Source organism: Eumetopias jubatus, unplaced genomic scaffold (assembly GCF_037043125.1).
Source record: "Eumetopias jubatus isolate StellerSeaLion01/CBP00866 unplaced genomic scaffold, mEumJub1_p1.0 scaffold_15, whole genome shotgun sequence".
Classification (NCBI taxonomy): domain Eukaryota; kingdom Metazoa; phylum Chordata; class Mammalia; order Carnivora; family Otariidae; genus Eumetopias; species Eumetopias jubatus.
The window spans coordinates 1363532-1387962 of record NW_028274821.1 but is presented as its reverse complement, the minus strand read 5'-3'; the positions used below and the strand labels follow the sequence as shown (position 1 = coordinate 1387962).

The following is a 24431-nucleotide window of genomic DNA, read 5'->3' as shown; positions in this document are numbered from 1 at the left end:
TCTGCTCTCTCCTTGGCTTGTGGGTGGCGTCTTCGTCCCGTGTCTGTCTCCCAAGTTTCCCCATACACCAGCTGTAGAGGATCAGGGCCACCCTAATCACCTCTATTTCACTTGGCCACCTCTGTAAAGACCTTATCCCCGAATAAGGTCACATTCTGAGGCATGGGGGGCGGGGGGGGAGGGTGTCAACACGAGTCTGAAGGGGCAAAATCCAACCCCTAACACTTCTTCAAGGTGTGTACCTCTCCATGTGAATTTGAGAATGGGCTTGTCTATGTCTCCCAGAAACCGTCTTGAGACTTTGATAGGAATTGCACCAAATCTACAGACGGGTTTGGGGAGGACTGACTTCTGTACCGTGCTGGGTCTCCGATCCCTGAGCGTGCTGTGACCTTCTCCATTCATGGAGGTTGTATTTGGTTTCTTTCATCTATATTTTATCCTTGTCAGCATTTCAGGTCCTGTGCACCTTCATCATGCTTATACCTAAGTATTTTATTCTCTTTGGAGTATAAATGGTACTGTGTTTTTAATTTCCATTTTCAAATGTTCATCATTACTATAAAGACATACAGTTGACTTTTGCATTTTGATCCTTTATCCTCCAACCTTGCTGAACTCACTTATTACTTCGAAGGGCTGGTTTGCTTTCTGTAGACTCCTTTCAATTTTCAACATAGACAATCATCATCTGCAAATAGGGACATTTCTTCCACTCCAGTTGTAGAGACGGTTGACAGAGATGCCCCCTCCATTCTTAGTTTGCTGAAGTTTTTTTTTATCATGAAAGTGTGTTAAATTTTGTCAAATGCTTTTCCTGCCTGAATTGATATCATCATATGATTTTTCTTCTTTAACCGGTTGATGTGTATTGTACTGACTGATTTTAAAATACTGAACCAGCCAGGCATTCCTGGAATAATCCCACTATGAGTGTATGATTTTTGTTTCACACTGTTGGATTTGATTTGGTAGTATTTTGTGGGGTTTTTTTTAAGATTTTTTATTTATTTATTTGAGAGAGAGAGAGAGTACCAGCAGGGGAAGCAACAGAGGGAGAGGGAGAAGCAGGTTCCACTCTGAACAGGGAGCCTGATGCGGAGCTCGATCCCAGGACCCCAAGATCATGACCCTAGCTGAAGGCAGATGCCCAACAGACTGAGCCACCAGGTGCCGCTGTGGATGGTTTTTGCTTCTAAAATCATGAGAGATACTAGTTTTTAGTTCTGTTTTGGTGCCAGGGAGCTCCTGGGCTGGTAAACTGCTCTGGGAAGAAGAGATTGTGCACAGATGGTGCTAATTCTTCATTAAATGTTTGCTCGAATTTTCCAGTGAAATCGTTTTGGCCTGAAGATTTCTTTTCCAGGAGGTTTTAAATTACCCATTCAATTTACTCAACGGTTACAGGACTAGTCAGCTCATCTCATTTATCTTGGTTAGACTTCAGTCATTTGTGGTGTTGGAGGAATTGGTGCATTTCTTCTAAGTTGCCAAATTCGTGATCGTAAGTTTTGTACAGTATTTCCCGTTATGTTTCAATGGCTGCGGGACTTCCGGTGTCGCCCTGCTTCATTCTTCTGTCAGAGATTTGGGTCTTCTCTCTGTGTGGCTTAGTCAGTCTTGCTAGAAGAGCATCAACTTTAATGATTTTTTTCATTAATTTTCTGTATTCTTTTCCTCTTTGCAGTCTCACAGATCCCTACTCTTATTCTTTCCTTTCTCCAGATTGCCTTGGATATATTTTGCTCTTCTTTTTCTCATTTCTGGAGGTACGATCGTAGATTATTTCTCTGAGGACTTTTCTCATTCCTACCGTAAGCATTTCGTGTTACAGATTTCCCTGTCTGCATGGCGTTCTCTGTATCCTGCATATTTTGGCATGCCACGTTTTTATTTTTCACCTAGTTCTACTCATTTTTGTATTTTCTTTGAGACTTCCTTTTTGTTGCATAGATTACTTAGAAATGTACTGAATACTTCCCAACTGTTTGGACGTGTTCCTTTTGTCTTTACCTTATTGATTTCTAAGATCAATCAATTATGGTCAGAGAACACGCTCTACGTGATTTCCATTCTTTCAGACGTGTTGAGGTTTGTGGTATGGTCTGTCTTGGTAAATGCTCATGGCTGTGTGAAAAAGATGTGTATTCCACCATGTTGGGTGACAGCTCTGCATCTTGCTGAGAGGGAGGAGTTGGCCATAACTGTGGCTTTGTCTGTTTCTCCTTCAGCTCTTCTGGGTTTCACTCCATGCACTTGGGAGATGTGTTGTTTCGTGCATAAACATTTAGGATTGCGGTATTTTCTTGGTGCATTGGTGCCTCTCTCATTATGTAATGTCTGTCTTTGTCCCTGGTAATTTTTCCTGCTCTGCATTCGACTTTATGTGGCATTAATGTAGCCAGTTATCTTTTTTGAGAATTAATGCTTGGAATGCGTATATCTTTTCCCATCCTTTTATTTTCAACCTGTGTCATTATGTTTGAAGTGAGTTTCTGGATGACAGCTGGTAACTGGAATAGTTTTTATCCATTCTGTCAATCTGTGTTTTTTAATTGACATATTGAGATCATTGTCACGTATAGCAATTATTGCTATATTAGGGCTTAAGTTTGCCATTGTATTAGCATTTTCCATTTGTTCCTTTGGTGTCTGTTCCTCTGCTTTTCTCCAGCTCTTGAAAATTGTGCTGCTTTCTCCTGAGCTCTGCAGTGTCACAGTCAGGGACTCTGCTGTCACCTGAGGTGGTGCTCCCATGCAGGCAACATGCCATTTCTCTCTGACTTCTGGAAAAGTCTTTACTTGTCTTTACTTTTCACAAGTTTAGTTCTACTGTATCCTAGTTGGTGTGGATTTCTTTGGGTTTATCTTGCTTGGCATTTGCTCAGTCTCTTGAATCTGCAGGTTTATGTCTTTCATGTGGCTTGTGTTTGTGTGTTCTTATCAGAAACTTACACGTAGCAAAATATTTTATTTTGATGATGATCAATTTGTCAGTTTTTAGTTGTGTTTTGTTCCTTTTGTGCCTAAGCACTCTTTGCTTATATAAGTATGTGAAGAATTTCTCCCATGTTTTCTTCTAGAAGATGTGTAGTTTTAGCTTCTAAGTTAAATCTCTGACCCCTTTGGCCTTAATTTTTGTGTATGAATGAGATAAGGCCCAGGCTTCAGATATCTAATTTTCCAGTAACACTTCTTGAAAAGACTCTCTTTTCCATGTTGAGTGGCCGTGGCAATTTTGTGGAAAATCAGCTGACCATGTACATGTGGATTCACTTGTAAACATTTCATCCTGTTCCATGTTTCTGTATCTGCTACATCGTTTTGTTTACTTAGCTTTAAAATAAGGCTTTATAATTTTATGTCAAGTTTTGAAATCAACCAGTGTTAATCCTAATTTTGTTTGTTCATTCAAATCTTTGATTTTTCTCAGCAGTTTCTGTAGTTTTCAATATATAGGTCTTGCAAATATTCTTGTTCAATTTATTCCCAAAATATTCTGTGTTTTCACACCTACTGCGGCAAGTACTGCTTTATAAATTCACTCTCTGGTAGTTATTGCACATAGAACATACAGTTGGTTTCTAAATACTGATCTTGTATCGTGTGACCTTTTCCAATCTGTCCACTCATCATTTTTTCCTCTTTCCTTCATTGGGCATTATACATAAAACTGATTTATGCTATGTGTCTTCATTCAAATCCATTCCAGAAGGTCTTTTGTAGATTCCGGAGGTGTTATTATGTACACGAACTGTGAATGTTCTCTAGTCTGTAGGCCTTTTTTTCTCTCTCTTGCCTTATCACACTAGCTAAGCACACTCCTAAATGGAAATGATAAGAGTGTTCCACTCTGTTTTGGGGGGAAATACCCTGTCTTCCCCCTATAAATAGATGTCCTTTATCAGGACATCCATTGAAGACATTATCTTCTATTTCCAGTTTCCTGAAATTTTTTTTGTCCTCAATGGGTACTCAATTTTATCAAGGGGGTTGCTTTTTCCTTTTCTTTTAGTCTACTGAGATAATCATATAGCATATAGTTTTCTTCTTTATTCTTTTAATATGGTGAATTACATTGATTGATTTGAGAATATTAGACCAACTTCACCCTCCTGAGATAAACCCCACTTAAACACAATGATTTTTTTATACATATTGCTGGATTTGATTGTTGATACTTTATGGAGAATCTTATGTTTATATTCATAAAGGATATAGAGTTTATAGTTTTCTTTGTAATTTCTTTGTAATGTCTCTAATTTTGACATCAGGGTAATGCTGGCCCCATAAAATGAGATAAGAAGCATTGCTTTATCCTATGTTTTTGGAAAGAGTTTATGAGTCTTTATGAAATGTCTCTAGAATTCACCAGTAAAGCAACTGGGGCCTGGAATTTTTTTATGGGAAAAGGCTTTTTAATTATGAATTCAGATTTTTTATACTCAGAGGGCTAATCAGATTTCCTATCTCATGCAGCTCTGGTTATTTATATCTTTCAAGGAACTTGTCCATGTTATCTGTAGAACTTATTTCATAAAGTTGATCGTAATATTCTTTCATTCTTTCAATGTCTGTAGGGTCTATAGTAATGACCACTTTTCCATCTGTGATTCTAGGACTTGGTATCTTCTCCATGTGTTTTCTTAGGCTGTCTAGCTAGAGGCTTATCAATGTTATTGATCTTTTCAAAGAACCAATATCTGGTTTCATTAATTTTCTCTATTGTTTGTCTACTTTCTACTTCATTGCTTTTTTCCCCATTTTTAATTTAAATTCAATTAACTAACATATAATGTATTACTGGTTTCAGAGGTAGAGGTCAGTGATTCATCAGTCTTATATAATAACCAGTGCTCATTACGTCACGCACCCTCCTTAATGTCCATCACCCAGTTACCCCATCCCCCACCTCCCTCCCCTCCAGCAATCCTCTGTTTGTTTCCTATGATTAAGAGTCTCTCATGGTTTGTCTCTCTCTCTCTGGTTTCATCTTGTTTTATTTTTTCCTCTCTTCCCCTATGATCCTCTGTTTTGTTTCTTAAATTCCACATATCAGTGAGATCATATGATAATTGTTTTTCTCTGATTGACTTATTTTGCCTAGCATAATACCCTCTAGTTCCATCCAACTTCATTGCTTTTTTTCATGTGAATGTATAAGTTGAAGCTTAAAGCAGCCAAATGAAGTAAAGTTAAGAATTTAGAAAACTCAGGTCACCTGGGTGGCTCGGTCGGTTAAGTGTCCAACTAGTGATTTTTGCTCAGGTCACGATCTCAGGGTCGTGGGATCAAGTCCCACATCAGGCTCTGTGCTCAGCAGGAAGCTTGCTTGAGATTCTCTCCCTCTGCCCCTCCCCTACTCTCTCTCTCTCAAATAAATAAATAAATCTTTAAAAAAAAAAGAATTCAGAACTCAGTCACACTAGCCACATTTCCAGTGCTCAACCGCATTATATAAACATTTCTATCTTTGCAAATAATTCCACTGGACGGCTCTGTTCTGGGAGGCAGGAGGGCTATTCCTCAACTGGTCCCATCTCTCTTAGCAAGGCATTTCTGAAAGCTTCATGGGCGGGCCAAGCAGCCCTCTAATCCACCCTGTTCTCCTGATGAACATAGGCTTGGCCCCCGCTCAGGCCTTATCGCCACTTCCCTTCATCCTTTGTCCCTCTGCTTCCTCCTAGCCCTAACTGTCTGTTCCCCACCTCTGCTTCCAGAAGGAGCTTCCAACACAGACATCTGCCCCTGCACCAACCTGCTCAAATGGCAATGGCCCCATTGCCTGGAATCGCACAGGACTTCCCAGTGGGGCATGATCTGTCTCCCCCCAAGCCTGCACCATGGTTTAGACAGGCCACTGAGTCACTGGTGTCACTTCTCAGTCACCTACTAGTCTGTAGGAGGACGGAGGACAGGGACAACGCTACCAGCCCCAGAGGTGCTTCTCACCTCTCTTAGGCCTGGTCCATGTCCTAAGCCCCAGAGCTCAGGCCCCCCAGAGTCACCCAAGAAAACAGGTCCCTGCTCTTTGAGACCAGCCGAGTTTGGGTGTGAGACAGAGCATCCGGGAGGGCATGAGCTCCCCCTCAGGAATGTGAAGGATTGGGGGCACCGGTCTGGAATGGGCTCGGGGACTAAGACAGTAGGACCTGGAGTCTTGTGCTTTTCCATCAGGGCTTCCGGGGGCCCTGAGCCTGCCTGGACAGGTCAGCCCAACCCATTACAGAAGGAGTGGCTGGCACCTCTCCCTGCCGACCTAGCCATGCCCCTGACAGCCTGCCCTTCAGCCCTCCAGCCATGAATCACAGTGGCCTCACAGGAGGAAGCAGCGATAACCCCAGCCCCAGAAGGGCCACCCCCTATGCTCTGTCCTAATCCACCCTGAAGGGCAGGGCTCAACACAGCCCCCTCCACGTCTGCCCCTGGCCTGACTGCAGAGCCCAGGCCTTCCCCCGACACCACACATTCCTCTGCCTGGAGCTCCTTCCTCACAATCCCCCCCCCCCCACCTCCCTGTCCCTCCCTCCACCCAGGTCCCTGGTCTTTCAGCCCACCTGGCTCTCCCACAGCCTAGCAGCCACTGAGCCCCGCACCCAGCAGAGGGACATGGGCTGGGACAGGGCCACTTTGACCACCCAGCAGATGCCCTGAGAGGATCGAGAGATGTGGGGAACCCCTTAGGTAGTTAGTGGGGAGCCACAGAAGGTGACTGAGCTGGACAGCGGCCAGAGAAGACAGTGTATGAGGCTGAATGTTGAGATCAGAAGAAAGGAAATCAGAGAGAGAGACAGGTCAGGGCCAGTGGATGGGTGGGTTCCAGGGGGGCAGGGCTGGTGGGGGGGTCCCGGGGGGGCAGGGCTGGTGTGGGAGGGTCCGGGGGGGCAGGGCTGGTGGGGGGGCCCCGGGGGGGCAGGGCTGGTGTGGGAGGGTCCGGGGGGGCAGGGCTGGTGGGGGGGGTCCCGGGGGGGCAGGGCTGGTGGGGGGGGTCCCGGGGGGGCAGGGCTGGTGTGGGAGGGTCCGGGGGGGCAGGGCTGGTGGGGGGGTCCCGGGGAGGGCTGAGAAGGGCCGACGTGGGGGCTCCTGAGGACAGGTGAGGATGCTGGCAGGTGCCATGATCTGATAGAGCCAGAACCAACCCAGGCCAGGGGTGCGGGGAGAAGGAGCCCCAGCGTCCAGGGGACAAAGGAGCAGGGCTTGGAGCAGCAGCATGGACGTGGCCACCTCGGCAGAGGGTCCGTTTCACAGGGAGGAAGTCGAGGCCCACAGAACCAGGACCCTCCCTCTCCTCCTTCCTACAAGCAGGCACATCCGCTGTTTGGGGGGGGGAGGCCAGGAGGGATTGCAATCTTGAAATAACTCTGGCTGGAGCTGGGGGGAGGCCGGCGGGCGCGCAGGCGGACAATTAATTACGAGGATCCCGCTCTGAGCCGGGTGTTTACGTGCGTGCTCGTCTGTTTGGGGCCTGCAAATCCGTGTCAGATGTTAATGGAACAGCATCATTTTTCTGCCGAGGTGGCATCCCCAGGGATGTTTGGATGAGGCGGCCGGCAGGACTTGGCCTGGGAAAGGCAGGCCGGCGGCTGAGGAGGGAGGTCATTTGTCAGGCTGCCCGACAGCCCGGCCGCCCCACCCAGGTCCCTCTGTCCACCAGGCTCTGGGGATGTGAAAAGTAAAGACGCACTCCAAGTAGGAGGTGGAAGTGAATTAACTGAGCATCGACTCAGCAGACACAGCCCAAGGGGCCACGACTGGCCGCCCGAGGCCGCCTGCATGCTGCTGCGACCGGAACCCCGTGAGGGCATTCTTCTGCAGCCTGTGGCAGCAAGGATGGAGGGCAAGCCGGTGGGGACACACTCCCTCTCAGCCCCCGCTGGGGCCTCTCCCCTGTCCCTCCGCTCGATGCCGGCCGGCGGAAGAAGAGGTCCCGAGACAGGAAGTGACTGCCCACCATCACACAGCCAACAGGCCCTCGGTGTGGGCAGGCCGGTGGCCACTCTGTGTGGGGAGGGAGCTGAGGCCCTCCCTGGGGTCCCGCAGCCAGGAGAGGGATGCCCACCAAGGGCTCCTCAGGCCAGTGGTGTAGCCACTCGTCCAGGCAAGCATCCTGGGCCAAGGCCTGGAAGGGACAAAACCTTGCAGGGACCGTGGCCCTGCCAAGCTCTCCACCCACACTGTGCCCCGCTATCCCTCAGGAAGCTCCCTCCTGCCCCAGGGCCTCTGCACAGGCTCAAAGGCCATCTCCCAGCCTCAGGGTCCAAGCCTCCTCCCTACAGGCCGAGGTGGAGGCACAGTGGTAAGCGATTAGTGGTGGGAAAACTTGAAGCACCCTGCCCAGCACACAGTAGGAGCTCAGGAAAGGCAGCCACCCTGCCAGCACAGACTTCGATAGGAATCTCACGCCACCGTCAACACTGGGAACTATTGTGAAGCAGACTTGCTTTCACAGGACTGGGAACCAGCCTGAATTTTTACGCCAGTAGCGTCCTTTTGTATACCCTGGATGGGGAGCCCTCTTGATTCTCCCTCCTACACCCAAGGAGGGCAGAGACCCCCTGCAAAGGATCTGCCTCAGTGTCCTTATCTGCAAAGAGGGCTCTTTGCTCAGGGCTGTGCAGAGGTGGGGTGGGCAGGGCTCAGAGGGGGAGGTCCCTGTGCAGCCTGCAGAACTAGAGACCCTCATGGTGGAAGGGAAAGCCAGGTGAGGGGACGGCACGGTGCCCTTTACACGGCTCCAGGTGCCACAGTGTGGCCTGGCCCTGCTGCCCTGCCCAACCTTGAGGCCGCTCCCCTGCATTCGGCCCCCTGCTCCAGCCATCCTCAGATGGCACCCCACCTTGTCCCCACCTCAGGGCCTTTGCACAGCAACCTCCTTCTCTCGCACAGCTCCTCCTCCTGGGATCCAGGAACTGTCCTGCCTGGACTTGAACCCCAGTTCCACCAGCTGCGAGACTGCATGCCTCAGTTTCCCCATTGGTAAGATAAAGACAGTGCTAGGACCTTCCACAAAGGACAGTAGCGAGCGTGAACGCACCAATACAGGGCTGGTGCCGGCACAGGTCCTGGCACACCGGCCGCTTACGTAGTTTAGGATGATGCTGACGTCCCTGTACTGCAGCGCGCTGACCACTCACTTCTCGGGGCGGTTGCTGTTCCCTAGGCCAGGAGCCCCAGTGCCACCCCGGCCCTGGCCACAGCAGAGCTGAGCTCTGGCTTCCACCGACCGCGGAGCCTGGTTCCCGGCCCTCCCCTGCCCCCTGGTGGTCACTCTCGGTATTTCCCCCAGGCACCAAGAGGGACCCTTTCCTGCTCATTTTGGGACTGGCTCCTCCCCAGGCTCCTCCCCAGGCTCCAGGCACCCAAGGGGCGGCTGTGCCCACAGTGCTGAGCTCCCACCTGCACGGACGCAATGGGAACGTGTGCCTACCGGGCATAGGGCCAGGGTGGAGGGCCCCCCCCCCGGGGGAGGGAATGTTCAGGGACGGACTCCCAGGGGAAAGGAGCCCTGGGGGAGGACAGAGTCCCAGGGGGACACCTGCTGCCTCAGGGCCTTTGCTCATGTTGCTAAAGACATTTTCTTCCCCCCAGGCACTCCAGGGAACCTCTCAGAATCCCCTTCTACCTGGCGTGTGAGCGGCGAGGGAGTTGGCAATGGGGCCGGTCCTGGCGCTGGCAAGGCCTGGGCTCTCCTCCAGGTGGGGAGCGGGCCCCTCCTCTGAACTCGGTGACCTCCTCGATAAAATGGGCTTCTTGTGGGCCTCGACGATGGCTCCGGAAGGTTCTCAGCACAGCGCCCGGCACACAGCAGGTGTTTGCAACCACGGAATCCAGCTGAACCTTGACAGCCGAGGTCGGAAGCAGTGTGTGCATTTACACGTGCTGGGGGCACCGGACGCCAGCCCCCGTGCCAGTCAGATGGACCAGGCCCACTGCAGTAACACACGGCTCCAAAGAGGTCTGGCGTGCAACTTGGTCTTTGCTCTTGCAAAGTCCACGGCGGTCAGGTGGCTCTCTCCAGAGCGGCCCTGCTCAGGGCGGGGACTGCAGCCGCTGGCCTCCTGTGGTTCCCCCAGCCGGTGCTCCTCTCACGCAGCCCGCACGCCACCAGGCCACTGGGAAATGGCGAGCTAGGGCCTCGTGTCAGGACGCCCGTGAGCGCGGCCCCTGGACGGGGCTCTGGAGGAGCGAGAGGGACCGCCCAACCTCGTGGCCGTCCACGCGCCACGGACCTGGCGTGGCCACGGCTCTGGGGGTGGGGCCTCAGACCTCGAGCCCATGTGGCTGTCCCGCGTGGTGGCGTCAGAAAGCCCCGGGAGCCGGCGGTGAAACCTGGGAGGAAGGAAGCATTGCGGCGGGAAAGCCAGGCCCTCTGTAGGAAGGGCCTAAGCAGCGTCCCTGGGGGCCCCATGGATGGGCTGGCCGGGGCCCTAGAGCTCTCTCTCCAGGCCTGCGCCGTGAGGAGGGTGGGCCATCGGGTGAGGGGCTGGTTTGCAGGCTGTGCTGGGCGCTCACTCAGGACCCCCCTCCCACTTTACTGTCTGGGGCTGTCAGCTTCCCATGGAGAAGGGAGAAGACCCCGCAGGTCACGGCAGCTCCTGGCACCCACCGCCCTGGCACGGGCACACCCAGCCAGGGACCATGTGGGGACCTCACATAGGCGGCCGCGGCCCCAGTGAGGGTACAGGGTTCCCTGGGTGCAGCCCAGGTCAGGGCCTGGGGCCCAGGGGATGCTGAGTGGCACCTGGGAGCCTCTCCCCAGGCCCTAGGCCTCAGCCCCCAGCCCCCAGACAACCCCTGAAGGTCCAATCTCGACAGCCACACGAAGGTGGGGGACCCAGCAGTAGCCAGATGGCCCAACCTCCAGGATGTGGGCCCAGGCACATGGCGGCTGTGGGGTGACAGTGTAGGGGCCCCCGGAGGGGCCACAGGACAAATTCTGGCTGGATCTGGGCCGGGATGAGACAGCTGCAAGCAGGGTGAGCGCCCAGGTCAGGGGTGTGCAGAGGTTACCACATCGTGTGGGATCCAGCAGAGGGGACTTAGGTGGTCAGGTGCTCTGGGAGAATGCCACGTCCAAGGGCCCAGCCATGTCTGAGATGCCCAACAGAGGGGCAGCCCCTTCCAGGCAGGAGGACAGGTGCCCAGAGCCCCCACCATGACCCACCCTGAGTTCCGCTAAGGTCCTGGAGGCACTCAGCCACAGTGCGGGATAGAGGAGGTCTACCTGGATGGAGGGAACAAAAGCTCAGTCGGAAGAAGCGACGAGGGCACCAGGCGCTACATGTCGATGCTTCGTAACACATGGCACATAATGCATTGCCACCAACAGCTCATCTGAACACAACCCCCACTGATGCTCCCAGCTGTGAGGACTGGAGGCCCCCGAGGATGCTCCGAATGCTGCCTGCCCCCACAGGCTCTCCTGGCAGCTCCTGCAGGCTGGTGCGGGGCACTGTGCTTTGCGGTGCAGGCAGTGCGTGCTTTCCGAGGAGAATGCTGGCCGCCCTACCCGGGCCCACGCCCCCAGCCCCCCGCGCTCCCTCCCACCACCCCCACTGCAGGAGTAGATGCTGCCGGATGAGTAGGAATGACACAGACATGGTTCTGTACAAAACCTGAAATATTTTTACTCTTTTAAAACTTTGATCTAAGATGTCTTAGATCTCATGGACTCGATACAAGAGTAATATGAATTGGGAAATAAAACACTTTAATAGCCACGGTAAACTTTGTTAGAAATGTACATGTTGCCAAATAATAATAATAATAAACTTTAAAAAATAAAAGAGAGAGAGAGAGAACAGCTTGATGGCCGGGTTAGAGTATATAAATGTTCAACGAGGACGGGAAAGGAAGCCTCGTGGACGCCAGGACGGCACAGTGGGCGCAGCCGGCGCCCAGCGAGCTTGCCCGCCAGCCTCGGGGCCGGGCCTCGCGGACTCAGCGCCCAGGGACGGGCATATAAACCAAGCTCATAAGAAATGTACAAATATAAAAAGCTACAAACATTAATAAATTACAGCATCACAAAACACAGAAACACTTCACAAGGTGCTAAGTAAAATAACTGCATCCCCACCCCCTTCGCCAACGAGAAGGAAACAAAGAGCTGGTGTCCGCGTGGAGACCTCTCCCATCTCGTGCGGCTCGCTGCCGCCGAGACAGAAGGCTCCAGGGACACGTGTTTTTCAGGCAATACCTTAGTTCCTAAAAGAAGAAAGTAACACCAACGGGAACAGTAAACAGAAAGAAGGAGGCAAACCCAAGTGTTCGTCATACTCGGCAAAAAACTCGTATAAATGTTAATGACAGACTCTCTAGAAAGAAATCCCTAAAGATACTTTTACTCTTATAAAAAAGAAGTTATTTAAAAAGCTATTTACACGCTACATTCTATGAAAAATATGCTTCAGGAGATACATCTAAAATTAAAATACAGGATTGCCTGAGAAACAACTCCAGCCCCTCCGTGTCGACGGGCGGACGTTCGGTCCAGGGTCCACCCAGGGACTCGACACCAAACACGGACAGATGACAAGACAGACGTGCCGGGCCCCATGTCCTCGGGCCGCCCCGTCGCCATCCACCCCGCCAGGCGGGGTGCCTCAGCTGAGAAGTGCTTCTCGGAGTGTAGCCCGCGGGGCAGCGTGGGGCCCACCCTCATGGCTTAGCCTGGGCCACCAGGCCCCACATTACGGCTGGGCCCGACCCTTCTGGGGGGACCCCATGACGGCGCCCCCACCCACTAACACACGGACCCCGCTGCCGGCCCCAGCATCCCGAGAAAGGCCCTGGCCATTCGGGGCACGACACCCACCATCCGGCCCGCCACCCGCTGGCCGGGGAGCACAGAGGCCCCTCTCCTGGCCGGGCTGCATGCTCTCTGGACTGTCTGAGAATCACTTGGGAAGAGTAGGGGGGGCACATAATACCCTATTTTCTCGTCCTCTTCCTCTCTAGTGTTCTTTGCCTTTTTTAAGCCTCTGGAGGCTACCAGCCTGTGGCCAGCTCAGACTCTGGGCCTGGTGAGCATTGGCTCACTCCTTCCTCAAAGGACTCATGCTCCCAGCAGAGCTGCAGAAGCCCTGCGATCACACCCACATCAGGGGTACCCGGAGGCTCTCCTGAAACTGGAATGGTCCTCAAACAGGCAGGGCCGAGTTTCGGGAACTGGTCACTCTAAGCAACTTGAGAAAGGACGTCTGTCCACATTGGTGAGCTCCGCCTGCTGAAGCAACAGATGCTCATATGGGGGGAGTGGTGGCCGGGAGGGGGCCAGGCCCTCCCCGGGGTGAGGCAGCGTGGCCACCCTCCTGGGGGCTGATGTTCTAGCGGGGCTCCGGGGGTCCTGAGCGGAGCAGAAGGATCCTGGCTTTCCAAACTTTAAAGGAGCAGTTTTCCGTTCCGATGAATTTTCAAAATTTTTCCAAGCCTCTGCTTGGCGGTGGCCATGCCCTTCTTTGTACGTTTTCCTGGAGGCAGAGGAGAAGACAGGAAAATGCCAAGTGAGCGAGAGGCCAGAGGAGCCCCTCCTTGAGCCCCTGCCCTCTCCAGAAGGCGGACCTGCGGGACCTGAGCCCTGGGCACCCCCAGACCCTGCGAAACCACCAGCGGCCAACGAAGTGCCCTGCCTAGAGGCTGAGGTGACCAGGACGGGGGACAGCATTACTCCAGAGTGAGGCCCGTCCCACCTTGTGTCCACGGCCGGCCGGGCTTCATGGCCAGCGTGCAGGCCGACTGGGGGCCTGGGGGTGAGAGTGGGGGCATCCAAGGGACCTAGTTAGCAGTCCCTCTGCCAAATCGCCTGGGGGAGCCTGGAACCCCTTGGGCCCCTCCCAGCGAACCCTCAGCAAACTGCTGGCCACACCCCGACTTCAAGCCAGGCCCCAAAGCCGAGGCCACCAGACCAGCCTCAGCACTGTGAGTGACCGTAGCTTTCCACCTTGAAAGGGACTGTTTCTTCCACATGCTGGCCACGTGTGTGGCTACAGACACGGGGCCACGGTGGACGGGGCAGGCCTGCTGGCACCTACGGCACAGTCCCAGAGCAGGGCCGCTCAGGGCACGCGGGCACGGTACCTTTGGCAGCGGCGTTGTTGGGGGATGACGCGGAGGGCCGCCTCTGCGAGAGGAAGACCCCAGGGGCCATGGGCTGGGAGGCACGGCCAGCCTGGGCCCCTGCAAAGGCTCCGGCCGCGGTGTACTCGTGGTCCGCCAGGCTGCTGCTGTGTGCCTCAGGCGGGGGCTCGGGTGAGCTGCCCTCCTGTGAGGCCTGGCTGCTGGCCGTGCTGGTGGAGGCTGGGGTGGTGGAGGCCGGGGTGGTGGAGGCCGGGGTGGTGGAGGCCGGGGTGGTGGAGGCCGAGGTGGTGGAGGCCGAGGTGGTGGAGGCCGAGGTGGTGCTGGTGGAGGCCGAGGGGGAGGGAGTGTTGGGAGCCAGCTTCCTTTTGGTGTTCTTTTTCTTTCTGCTCTTCTGCTCCTCCTTTGAACAAAGCATACGGTCCGGCTCCAGCCACTGAGGAACTGGACTTAGCAGCAGCCCAAGCCCCACCCCCATTCACCATGAACCCCAGAGCAGCGCTGGGGCCTGTGCAGGGACCAGCATGGCCCCTGCGTGAGGGGATGTGGCACCAGCATTCAGCTGCAGTGGACACACATCCCACCCGACTCGGAGCTTCCACGGGATGTGCTGCCGGCTCCCACCTCCCCAGCCCCCCACTCCCAGGGGTCAGCAATACTCGGATGTCCCCAGGCCTGCGACAGCTCCCAGCCTGGGCGGGCTGGGCCCCTCCTCACCTGCTGGGACAGCTTGGCTGCAGCAGCTGCCAGCCCGGTCTCGATGGAAGCCACTCTGGTGCCCTCACGCACAGGCCTGTCCTGCCTTGGCACCGATGGGCCGACCCTCGCTGCAGGAGAGAACACCCGCCTGCTTAGAGTGGCTGCCCAGCCCGAACCCCCCTCCCCAGCCCCCTTGGCCCTGCCCCAGTCTGTGCCCGAGTCTCTGGGACACTTCACAACTCAGGGAGGGTCGGCATGAGCCCCAGCGTGAAGGGCCCCCATGCCAGCAAGACAAGAGAGAGCAGGAAGGGGTCACACAGATGGTGGACAAGACCCCCATCCATGGGCTGCCATGACCCAGCCAGGTGCAGAGATGGCCTTCCTAGGGCTGCTCATTCAGGACAAACCAGGTGTGGGACCAGCCCCCCACTGTCCACCCCACTCGCAGGAGCTGCGGTGCCTTTGGGGAAGAGTGCAGCCCCAGTCAGGCTCCCACAGGCAACCAGCCCCACCAGCAGCCCTCACAGAGCGACGGGCAGGAGACACACTGCCCAGCTCCCAGCACTACCTGTGGGGCTGTAGGGAGCGTCGTCAGAGCCTTTCCTCCGCTTGGACCGGGACTTGAAGACCGGACTGTCCTCGTCAGACTCCAGGGAGGGGTAAACTAGGGGGGCAGGGGAGAAAGGCCTGAGCCAGCCGTGCCATGGGGGGAGCCAGCCGACCTTGTGAGCCACTGTCCCTCCTGGCACATGCTCAGGCACAGGCGGCCCCAAAGCCACCCGGCCGAGGGCCCCCCAAGACCCAGGGAGGGCAGGGACTGGCCAGACAAGAGGCCCCGGCAACCCCCATGGGCACTGCCCCAGCCTGGCTGCAGTGTCCACTGTGCTTTCCAAAACGCCCCCTTCTCTGCTGCTGAGTCCACTGGAGGCTGCCGTCCCAGCAAGTCTCTGAGGAGGGAGCCCCGCCCAGGAGCCCTGGGTGCCTCCCAGGTGCCCCCGCTCAGCTTCATCCTTCCATCCGGGGCGCGCCCTGCCCCCCACAGGAGCCCAGAAGGGGCGCTCACTGCTGTCAGTCTGTGTCCACCAGATGGGGCCGGGCCAGCCTCCCCTCGGGAGGGCTCTCCAGGGGCAGGAGTGTGAGCTCGGGGGCATCGGGACTGAAGGCAGACCCGGCACCACTGGGGCCAGCACATCCCAGGCCCTGGGGCATCCTACGCATCCCTGGGGGGCAGGCCAAGGTGTGCAGGCAGGTGCGCACTCCTGGGCCCCTCCCCTCGGGGCAGCCTGGAGCCCCTGCCGAGGGCACAGCCTGGAGGGCTGTGGTGGGGGGTGAGGGGTCATGCCCTCAGGGTCCCTGCTCTGCCCCCCACAGATGTGGGCCACTGGGCCACTGTGGGCACCAGAGTGGCTCCCTCCCACCTGTTGTTATTCACACAGAGACAGGGTGGATGGGGTTTCAACGTGTCTGAGCGTACGGCCGTGTGGGGGATGGCTGGGCCGGTCCTCAGAAGGCAAGACGGGTATGGACCCCCAACCCAGCACACCCCGTCCCAGGTCCGTGCCCGGGGGCACCACGGCCACGGCCACACAAAACGCCTGCACCAGCGAGCACAGCAGCAGTGTCCACAGTGGCCAAGAGGAGGAAGCCACCAGGCGACTGCGAGCAGCCGACGGTGAGCATGTGTGCCGCCGGCGCTGACTCTGGCTGCGCCGTAACGAGCCCGCGAAGGACTGCCTGCACCCAGGACATGATGCACGCGGACGGGAGACTCGGGGGCCAGGGAGGGTTCCCTTCTGGGTGGTGACAATGGCGCACACTCCACTGAGTTACGTGCTTCTGAAGGCGAGCTTTCCTATCTCCTAAAGAAGAGCCAGGGTCTCCACACGAGGACGAGCCCCAGCAGCACTGCGGAGAGGCCCCTCCCAGGGGGGCAGGCCGGGGCCCGCCCGCACCCCCCACAGGGCTCACCGTAGTCTGAGTCCTTGAAGCAGGCGTCCAGGTGGTCCTGCTCCTCCTCGTAATCGTCCAGGTCCACGCTGTTCTTGGCCACCCTCTTCAGCAGCCGCTTGCCCGCGCTCTTGCCGCCACCCCCGTTCTTCCGGGCACCGTGGGCCGCCAGTGAGCTGCCCTTGGCCTGGCCGGCGCCCCACGTGGTCTGCAGGCAGGAGTCAGAGGCCTGCAGGTTGGCCATGGACAGCATTCCCTGAATGGCTTCCTGCGTGCTGGGGGAGGCCGGGGGCTGGCTGGAGGCACAGAGAGATAGGCACTCAGCCCACACAGCCCATGGCCCACGACCCTCAGCACTTAGCCCATAGCCCACAGCCCGTGGTCCACAGCACTCGGCCCACAGTCCACGGGACAGAGCCCATGGCCCAGCCCACAGTCCACGGCCCTCAGCACTCAGCCCACTGCCCATAGTCCGTGGTCCACAGCACTCGGCCCACAGCCCATGGGACAGAGCCCATGGCCCAGCCCACAGTCCGTGGCCCATGGCACTCGGCCCACAGCCCACAGCCCATAGCGCTCAGTCCATAGCCCACGGCCCAAGGCACTCAGCCCACAGTACTTAGTCCACAGCCATGGTACTCAGCCCACAGCCCACGACCCTCAGCACTTAGCCCATAGCCCACAGTCCACGGCCCTCAGCACTCAGCCCACTGCCCACAGCCCACGGGACAGAGCCCATGGCCCAGCCCACAGTCCACGGCCCTCAGCACTCAGCCCACTGCCCACAGTCCGTGGCCCATGGCACTCGGCCCACAGCCCACAGCCCATAGCGCTCAGTCCATAGCCCACGGCCCAAGGCACTCGGCCCACAGTACTTAGTCCACAGCCATGGCACTCAGCCCACAGCCCAGGGCTCACAGCCCAGGCACCCTCCCACCCAGTGGCCAGAAGGCAGCATGGGGTGCAGCACAGTGGTAGCTGATGACTCCCACTTAGAAATGGCCAGTCCTCTGTCCCCACACTCTGCAGGGACAGAGAAGAGCGTGGAGAGGGAACACAGGGAGAAGTGAGGGAGAGAAGGGAGCAGAGAGGGGGGGATGCCCGTTCTTGCCTCTGACAACTGCTCCCTCCCACCTGTGTTCTCTACGCGATGACCACATGTCATCTCAGTCGCAGCTCAGCTCCTCTCAGTCACTCCACGGATGCCCAGCTTCCCTGAGGCCGCCTCCCGCTGACCTGACCCCGGCACCCGCTGCCCTCCAGCTCCTGGCCCTGCCGCCCCCAGTGTCCTGCCACACCCTCTTTGCCTGCCCCATGCCCACCCCCCATCACCTCCTCCCAGCTGCACCGGCTCCCTCCCTCTGGGACCTGCTCTGGCTTCCGAGATACCCAGTGAGGTTGTGCCACTACCTTGGCACCATGTTCTCTGCTGGCCTGGGCTCTGGGAGGGGTAGGCAGCCCTCCCCCCAACACCCCCCTCCCCCGCCCCGTGCACAGCAGGGTCCTGGATATGGCTGGATGGGGAGAGCGCTCAAAGCCCAGGCCTGGGCTCCTCCAGAAGCTTCACTCACCTCCTCCTCCCAGTGGACCCTCCCATGGGATCCTGCTGGGCCTCCTCGGGGGACCTCCTCAGCTACCAGCCCAGGCAGCTCCCAGTGGCCCTGGACCAGCAGGCGTCTCCCCTTAGGAGCCATTTCTGGCCCTCGTTGTTACCCATCACCCCAGGCTTTGGCCACAGGGGGCAGGACAGTCCACCCTGGCCTGCAGGGCCCCCAGCCAAACCACTGCATCGGGCCCTCCTGGGCTGACCCTCCCTCCCCTCCCTGGACCCCCAGGAGACAGGACCAGGAGCCAGGCATGGGGTGATGGACCCACAGGCTGGCTTAGCCCTCCACCCCACCACAGACCCAGAAGGCCCAGGGAGCAGCCACAGGGTCTCACCCTGATGTCTGACCTCCAGGCCCCCGCCTGCTCCATGTGCCTGCAGGGTATGGACCCACCTGCAGGACTACTGTGACCCCAAAGCAGTACCCAAAGGATCAGTCCACACAGGCCCTCCTGGGGGTTCTGCATCCTCTGCATCTCATGCCACTCCCTCCCCACCCCCAGCCCCAGCCCCACCTCCAGGTGTTTGAAGCACATTTAGTAGGACTGTTTAAATGAAAAGGGGCCGTGCGTCCCCACTCAGAAATGGGAGCTTCCCAAACCTGGGGCTGGAGGGTTGGGGGAGACTGAGTTGGCCCCAGGGAGCAGATACAGAGCGCCCCTGAAGGTCCTGGGGGCCCAGTGAAGCAAGCTTGGTCAGAAGCCGTCCTGCCAGGTCACTGCTGGGCTCCAGGCCAGGGACTCTGGCCCCCCACAGGCAGCCCTCCACAAATACCACCTCCCTGGGCCCTGTCCCAGACACACTGGACTTCAGTGTTCTGGTTTCTGCTGGAATCAAACAGGACTGCAGTTCAAAGCCAAAACAGTGGGAAAATCAGTCTGGCCAGACCCCTGCACAGTCAGGAGCTCCTGGCCCCTCTGCCCCACTCCTGTGATGCAGCCTGCCCCATCCACACTGCACAGGCAAAGGGCTGTCCAGATCCGACCAGGAGCACACAGCGTATCACTGCTGCACCAGACCACTGACCTGCACAGGAGACAGCAGGAGCCCACGGCCGGCCCAGCACCCGCTACACCCAGCTCTTAGGTGCGGATGTGGCCCCATCAGCCCTGCCCTGAAGGTCTGGGCCTCCTCACCCAGCCTCAAGGCTGGGCAGTCACCAGGCTGCCCGCAGGGACAGGACACCCAGTGCGAGCGTCCCCTGCCCCGGAGCCGGCGTGGTCCCAGCTCAGCTTGGCTGCAGCCGACAGGGAGGCCCATGGAGCCCAGGGCAGCATGCGGCACGGGCCGCCGGTCTGTCCACACAGGGCCGGCCAATCAAGAAGCAAAGTCTAACCAGAGCACATGGAAAATAATCTCTTAATCCTCCAATTATCATACCAAAATCCTCTCCTCCCACCCCCAGCGGTAAACACTCAGCAAACCATGCACAAGAAATTAACATATTTCCCTCCATTTTTTTCAGCTGTTTTTTCCCAACAGTGAAAACTTAAAACAGAGCAAATGGACCATCAAAAACTGACCTGCTCTCCAAATGGGAGATTGGGAAGAGGAAGTGCCTGCAGCGGACAGAGGGGGTGGGCCTGGTGGGCACGTGTGCACACATGTGGGTGGGTGTGGGTGCACACGTGCATGGGGCCCACGTGCATGTCTGCAGAGCTGTGAGCAGCGCACCCACTCACAGGCCGCCCTCCTCCCCGGGGCTGAGCCCAGGCCGCAGTGCCCGTGTCTCCGCACCTCTCCCGGGACCCTGCCTCCCCGGGGTCTGAACACAAATGGCTATAGCTGAGGTGCGGGCTAGGCAGAGTTCCTCCAGAAGAAAGGCACCCCCAAGGCGGTGCGGGGCCAGGGCCACAGCAGCGCCCTCCTGGAAAGGGGGTCACAGTCAGACAGCTCCCAGCAAAGGGGCCTCAGGCCAGGTCCCGCCCAGCACATCTGTGCAGTGAGGGGCCCACTCTGCACATCGACAGAAACCACTGAGCGCCGAGCGGGAGCGCACACCCAGAGGGCTGCCCACGCGGCCAGCCACGCGCCACGCCCCCGGGGAGAACGCGCCTCCGGCCATCTGTGAACACAACACAGCTCACAGAACAGACGTCCCCGAGAGAAGGCACAGCCATTGGTCAGCAGGAGCCCTTCCCAAGCACGGCCGAATCCACCTCCTCGGCCCCTATGTGTCTGACACCAGCCAGGTGTGCAGCCTCCTCGCGGGCCCGCACAGCCCTGGGACCTCGATTCTGCAAACACGACCTCGGAGGCAGACAGAGGGGACCGAGCACCGCGCAGGCCGCACGAGCCTCGCCTTCCTCAGGCAGGTCACCCCTGCCTGGGCCGCCTCCCAGCAGCGTGGCCTTGAGCAAGCTGCCCTGCCACGGGAGTCCACTCTGTCCTGAGGACTAGCAGGGCACCAGCCCCCACGGCGGCGGAGGTCCCCCCACCGGGGAGGCTGTGACCCCCTGGTTATCTGTCTGTGGTACTTATGAAAATCCCACTTACAAACAAGGTTTAGCTGGATGGAGAAAGACTTCAACCAGGGCCATCACCAGAGAACCGAGCTGAGGCCCTTCACCCAGTAAAGCGTGGAGGGCTCAGTCCATTCCGCTCACATCGGAGGCCGGGCCGGGCAGGCCTGGGCAGAAGCAATCTTGCCACCCGGGCCTCCATGGCTGCAGTGAGTGGGCTCCCTGGACGCACGTGGGGACTCAGGGACAGTCTGGCTTGGTCCCCGTTCGCCCCCAGTTGGGTGTGGTCACCTGGGAACCTGGCAGATCCAGCCCTTCCCCGAGGCTCTTCTGTCCCCAAGCTCTGAAGCGACCGTCTCCCTCCCTCGGGGTGAGGTCTCTGCAGCCCTGGGTCCCAAAGACACCACGTGCCCTTGACCAGGAGGCTGGGCATGTGCCATGGAAAATTTCCTGCGTCACCTCCACAGCATTTGGGGCATGTCTAGAGAGACACAGCTGGACGACACAGCCCGGAACCCAGCCCTGCTCCTCCGCAGGCCCCCAGAGGGGGCAGCCCCTCCGACGCTCTCACACGGCCCCACACCCACGGCCGCCCAGCCTCCCCCACGCCTGCCGTCTGGCTGTCCAGGAGCTCTGCACACCCTGGGGGCCGGTGGGACTAGCTCCCACTCAGCTCCCTGGCCAGCCGGCACCCCTCTGCTGAGTGGGTCCTGCTCTGGGCGCCTGACTCCGGACGGGGCCGGGCCCCCACGTACCTGCTGGGGTTGTACTCAAGCGCGCCGACCTCCTCGCTGGCTTGCAGCAGGTCCAGGATGCCCGCGGCCGAGCCCACGCCCTCCTTCTTCCCTTTGGCGTTGCGGGCGGGCTTGGTGTCTGTATCGATGTGCAGCGAGCCCTCGTCCGAGGAGTCGTCACTCTGCTGCGGGGACAAAGCCACAGGTCAGAAGGGGTTTGGGGGAGAGCTGCTGTTTCCCTCTGGCCAGAAAAAGCCGTTCCTCACAGTTTATGAAGAGCCAGCCTTTGTACTGAGCACTGCGGGCGGGGCTGGGCCCCGGGGCTTTCCGCCAGGACTGCGGGCCTGCCCCAGAGGACGGAGCTGTCGCCACGCCCTGCCCTGTTTGCCCGTGAGCCGCAGCCCTGACCACAGATACGAGAGGAGCCACGTGGCTGGGCAGAGAGCCGGTGGGAGCTCACGCCCACGCTCGGGGAGCCCCGCCAGCCCCCGGCTGGTGGCTCCTGGGTGGGAGGTGGCCCAACCTCAGCCTCCACAGCACAGTGGCAGGCCTGGCCCCGCGTCCCCCCCATTCATTACCTTCGTGGCGGGCAGCCACTCAGAGACCCGCAGACCTCTGCGTGCCCTGTGTCTTCATCCCTCCTCCGCGGGGCCACGGCCAGGACCCAGGCCACCTTCCCCATGAGAACACCCGAGACAAGGTAGAGACGACCCCTTTCGCAGCCCGCACGCAAGGCCGTCAGCCAGGTCCCGCTGCGTGGCAGGACCGCCCGAGACAAGGACCGACACCAGGCTCGGCCTCCTGGGCCCGGCACAGGTGCGCTCACCTTATAGAGTGCCGAGTCCAGCTTTGGCTTCGTAGCGGGCGAGGCCAGAGGCTCCTTCCCGTCCAGCAAGACTGAAAGCACAGCAGACGTGCGTCTGGCAGAGGTCTTGGGAGGACGGCCCACTCCCCACCCTCACGCCCTCACTCACAAGACAAATCTCTCTTGGGGGTGCTCCTCTTCCTCCTGATGGGAAACTCGTCAATCTTGAGCTCCCCGTCGTCCGACACATACTCGTACTCATCCCGCACCGGCTGGGGCTTGTCCTCCTTGAAGCTCTGCACGGCCCCAAACACGCCTGGGCTGGGCTGCGGCTTGAGGGCCTTGGAGCTAGGGTGGCAGGAGCGGGGCGTTCAGTGCCCCCCTGCACCCCATCCGGGGCCTCAGAGGACCAGCAGCTGGCCACACGCATCCCCGTCCCGTCCCCGTCCCCCAGGCTCTTCCCGGACGCCGTGGCCCCAGCGAGGACGGCACAGGGCCCACGGGGTGGGTGCCCGGCCCCTCCTCAGGCTGTTTGAGGGCGTGCCCCTCACCGCCCCCCACCTTGGGGTCCAGCACCAGCTCGGTTTCAGACGGAGCCAGCACCAAGGGACCGGGTTCCCTGCGGAGCTATTTCGGAAAAATAAATTCCGCTATCCTTCAGCTGGGCCTCCCCTCAGGGCGAGGCAGGGTTCTGGCCGTGCCCAGCAATGGGGACAGCAGGCGGGGGCAGGGCCGTCATCAGCTTGCACCGGGACGGCTCCCACTCCCGGCAGCGGGCAGCCCTGTGGGATGTGGGCGAAGCAGGGGCACACACATCTGTGACACGGTTGGAGACCTGTCCGCGGCCACCTCCTCCGTCTCCAAAGCCCCCGGGGCCCAGCACCTGAGCTTTGGACCATCACCGGCATGTCCAGGGCCATGAGGTCAGGCACCGGGCCCTCGGACCAGACCCACCCCACCTGCTCACCGAGCAGCCTCGGCCCAACGCCAAGAGTTCTCAAGAATAAGGCCCCATCATCCCAGGCTCTGCAGGGCCCCAGACGTTGCCCGGCCCCATTTCCCCACCACCTGCAACAAGGGAACTGAAGCCCACGGCAGAATGCTAGCCCCCTTCCCACTGGGATGCGCTGCTTCCTACCGAGGGGCACCCACCCCGACTTCAGATTGAGCAAGCAACTGCAATGACAGACCACACTAGTTGGGGCGTGTCAGCAGGCCAAGTGTGGCCAGCCTGCCAAGCTGGTCGGCGGACACACACCTGTCCCACGGTCTGGAACCCAGACATGCCCACTTCCACACAAACACCCTCCCAGGCTGGGTGCTCCACCTCTCAGCACAGTGTCACCTCCTCCAGGAAGCCCTCCTGATTTCTCAGGCCCCAGAAGCCCCACAAATCTTTCTTCCAGAGTCCCCATTTCAGCCATAATTTTAGGTACATTTGAGAATACCGGGTTCACACTGGCCTCTGGGCCCCAAGGCCAGGGCCCTGACCCACCCTACCTCTTTTCTCCCAGCCCAGGACAGCAACTGGGCTACAGCCACCGAGTCACGCTCTTGCCCTCTGCCCCCTCTCCAGCTGTCAGAGCCACCAGCCTGGGAGGTAGGGAAGGGCTCTGCCAGCCCAGGAGGGGGCCTCACCTGGGGAGCCCTCCACAAAGGCGTGTGTGTGCTGTGTGCATGCTGTGTGCGAGCATGTGTGATGGGGGAGGGCACGTGTGCATGAGCCTGCACATACCCCAGCAGTCTCTTGTTGAAGGAAAACGAGAACTTGGGGTCCTTGCTCCCTGAGAGAGGACACTTCTCCAACTTCTGCTCTTCCTCCATCTTCAGCAGAGAGTCAGGTTTGCTGTTCTGAAAAGCAAACCCAGTACCCTCCTTGAGCCCCACACAGGCAACCAGTGGGCCGAGTGGATGCGACAGGCCAGCCTCCTCCCTCTGACCACATCATCCAGGAGCCCCCCTTCTCTGTAGCCTGGGGCCTGCAAGACACTGTCCAGCTCCAGGGAGTGTGAGTTCAAGCAGGGCCGTCCATTGACTCGGACAGTGGCACACCCAGCCCCTTCAACCCGTGCCTATGGAAGGCAGCCCCACGGAGGCCACAC

General features: G+C 58.1%; 2 protein-coding genes across 3 annotated transcripts in view; both read right to left on the bottom strand.

The window, feature by feature from the left end:
* Positions 1 to 24431, bottom strand: part of PTPDC1 (protein tyrosine phosphatase domain containing 1) — a gene marked incomplete in the record, with an annotated part of 669594 nt that overhangs the window by 225599 nt on the left and 419564 nt on the right.
* Positions 11694 to 24431, bottom strand: part of LOC114200761 (lysine-specific demethylase PHF2) — a gene marked incomplete at its 5' end in the record, with an annotated part of 41313 nt that continues 28575 nt past the window's right edge. Inside the window, 9 exon segments of one of the 2 annotated variants that reach the window (XM_088018732.1) lie at positions 11694 to 13472; positions 14080 to 14479; positions 14794 to 14903; positions 15344 to 15439; positions 16744 to 17018; positions 21546 to 21709; positions 22351 to 22421; positions 22499 to 22677; positions 24065 to 24180. In XM_088018732.1, the coding sequence (XP_087874858.1) occupies positions 13384 to 13472; positions 14080 to 14479; positions 14794 to 14903; positions 15344 to 15439; positions 16744 to 17018; positions 21546 to 21709; positions 22351 to 22421; positions 22499 to 22677; positions 24065 to 24180 (1500 nt within the window). 2 annotated transcript variants of the gene reach the window in all.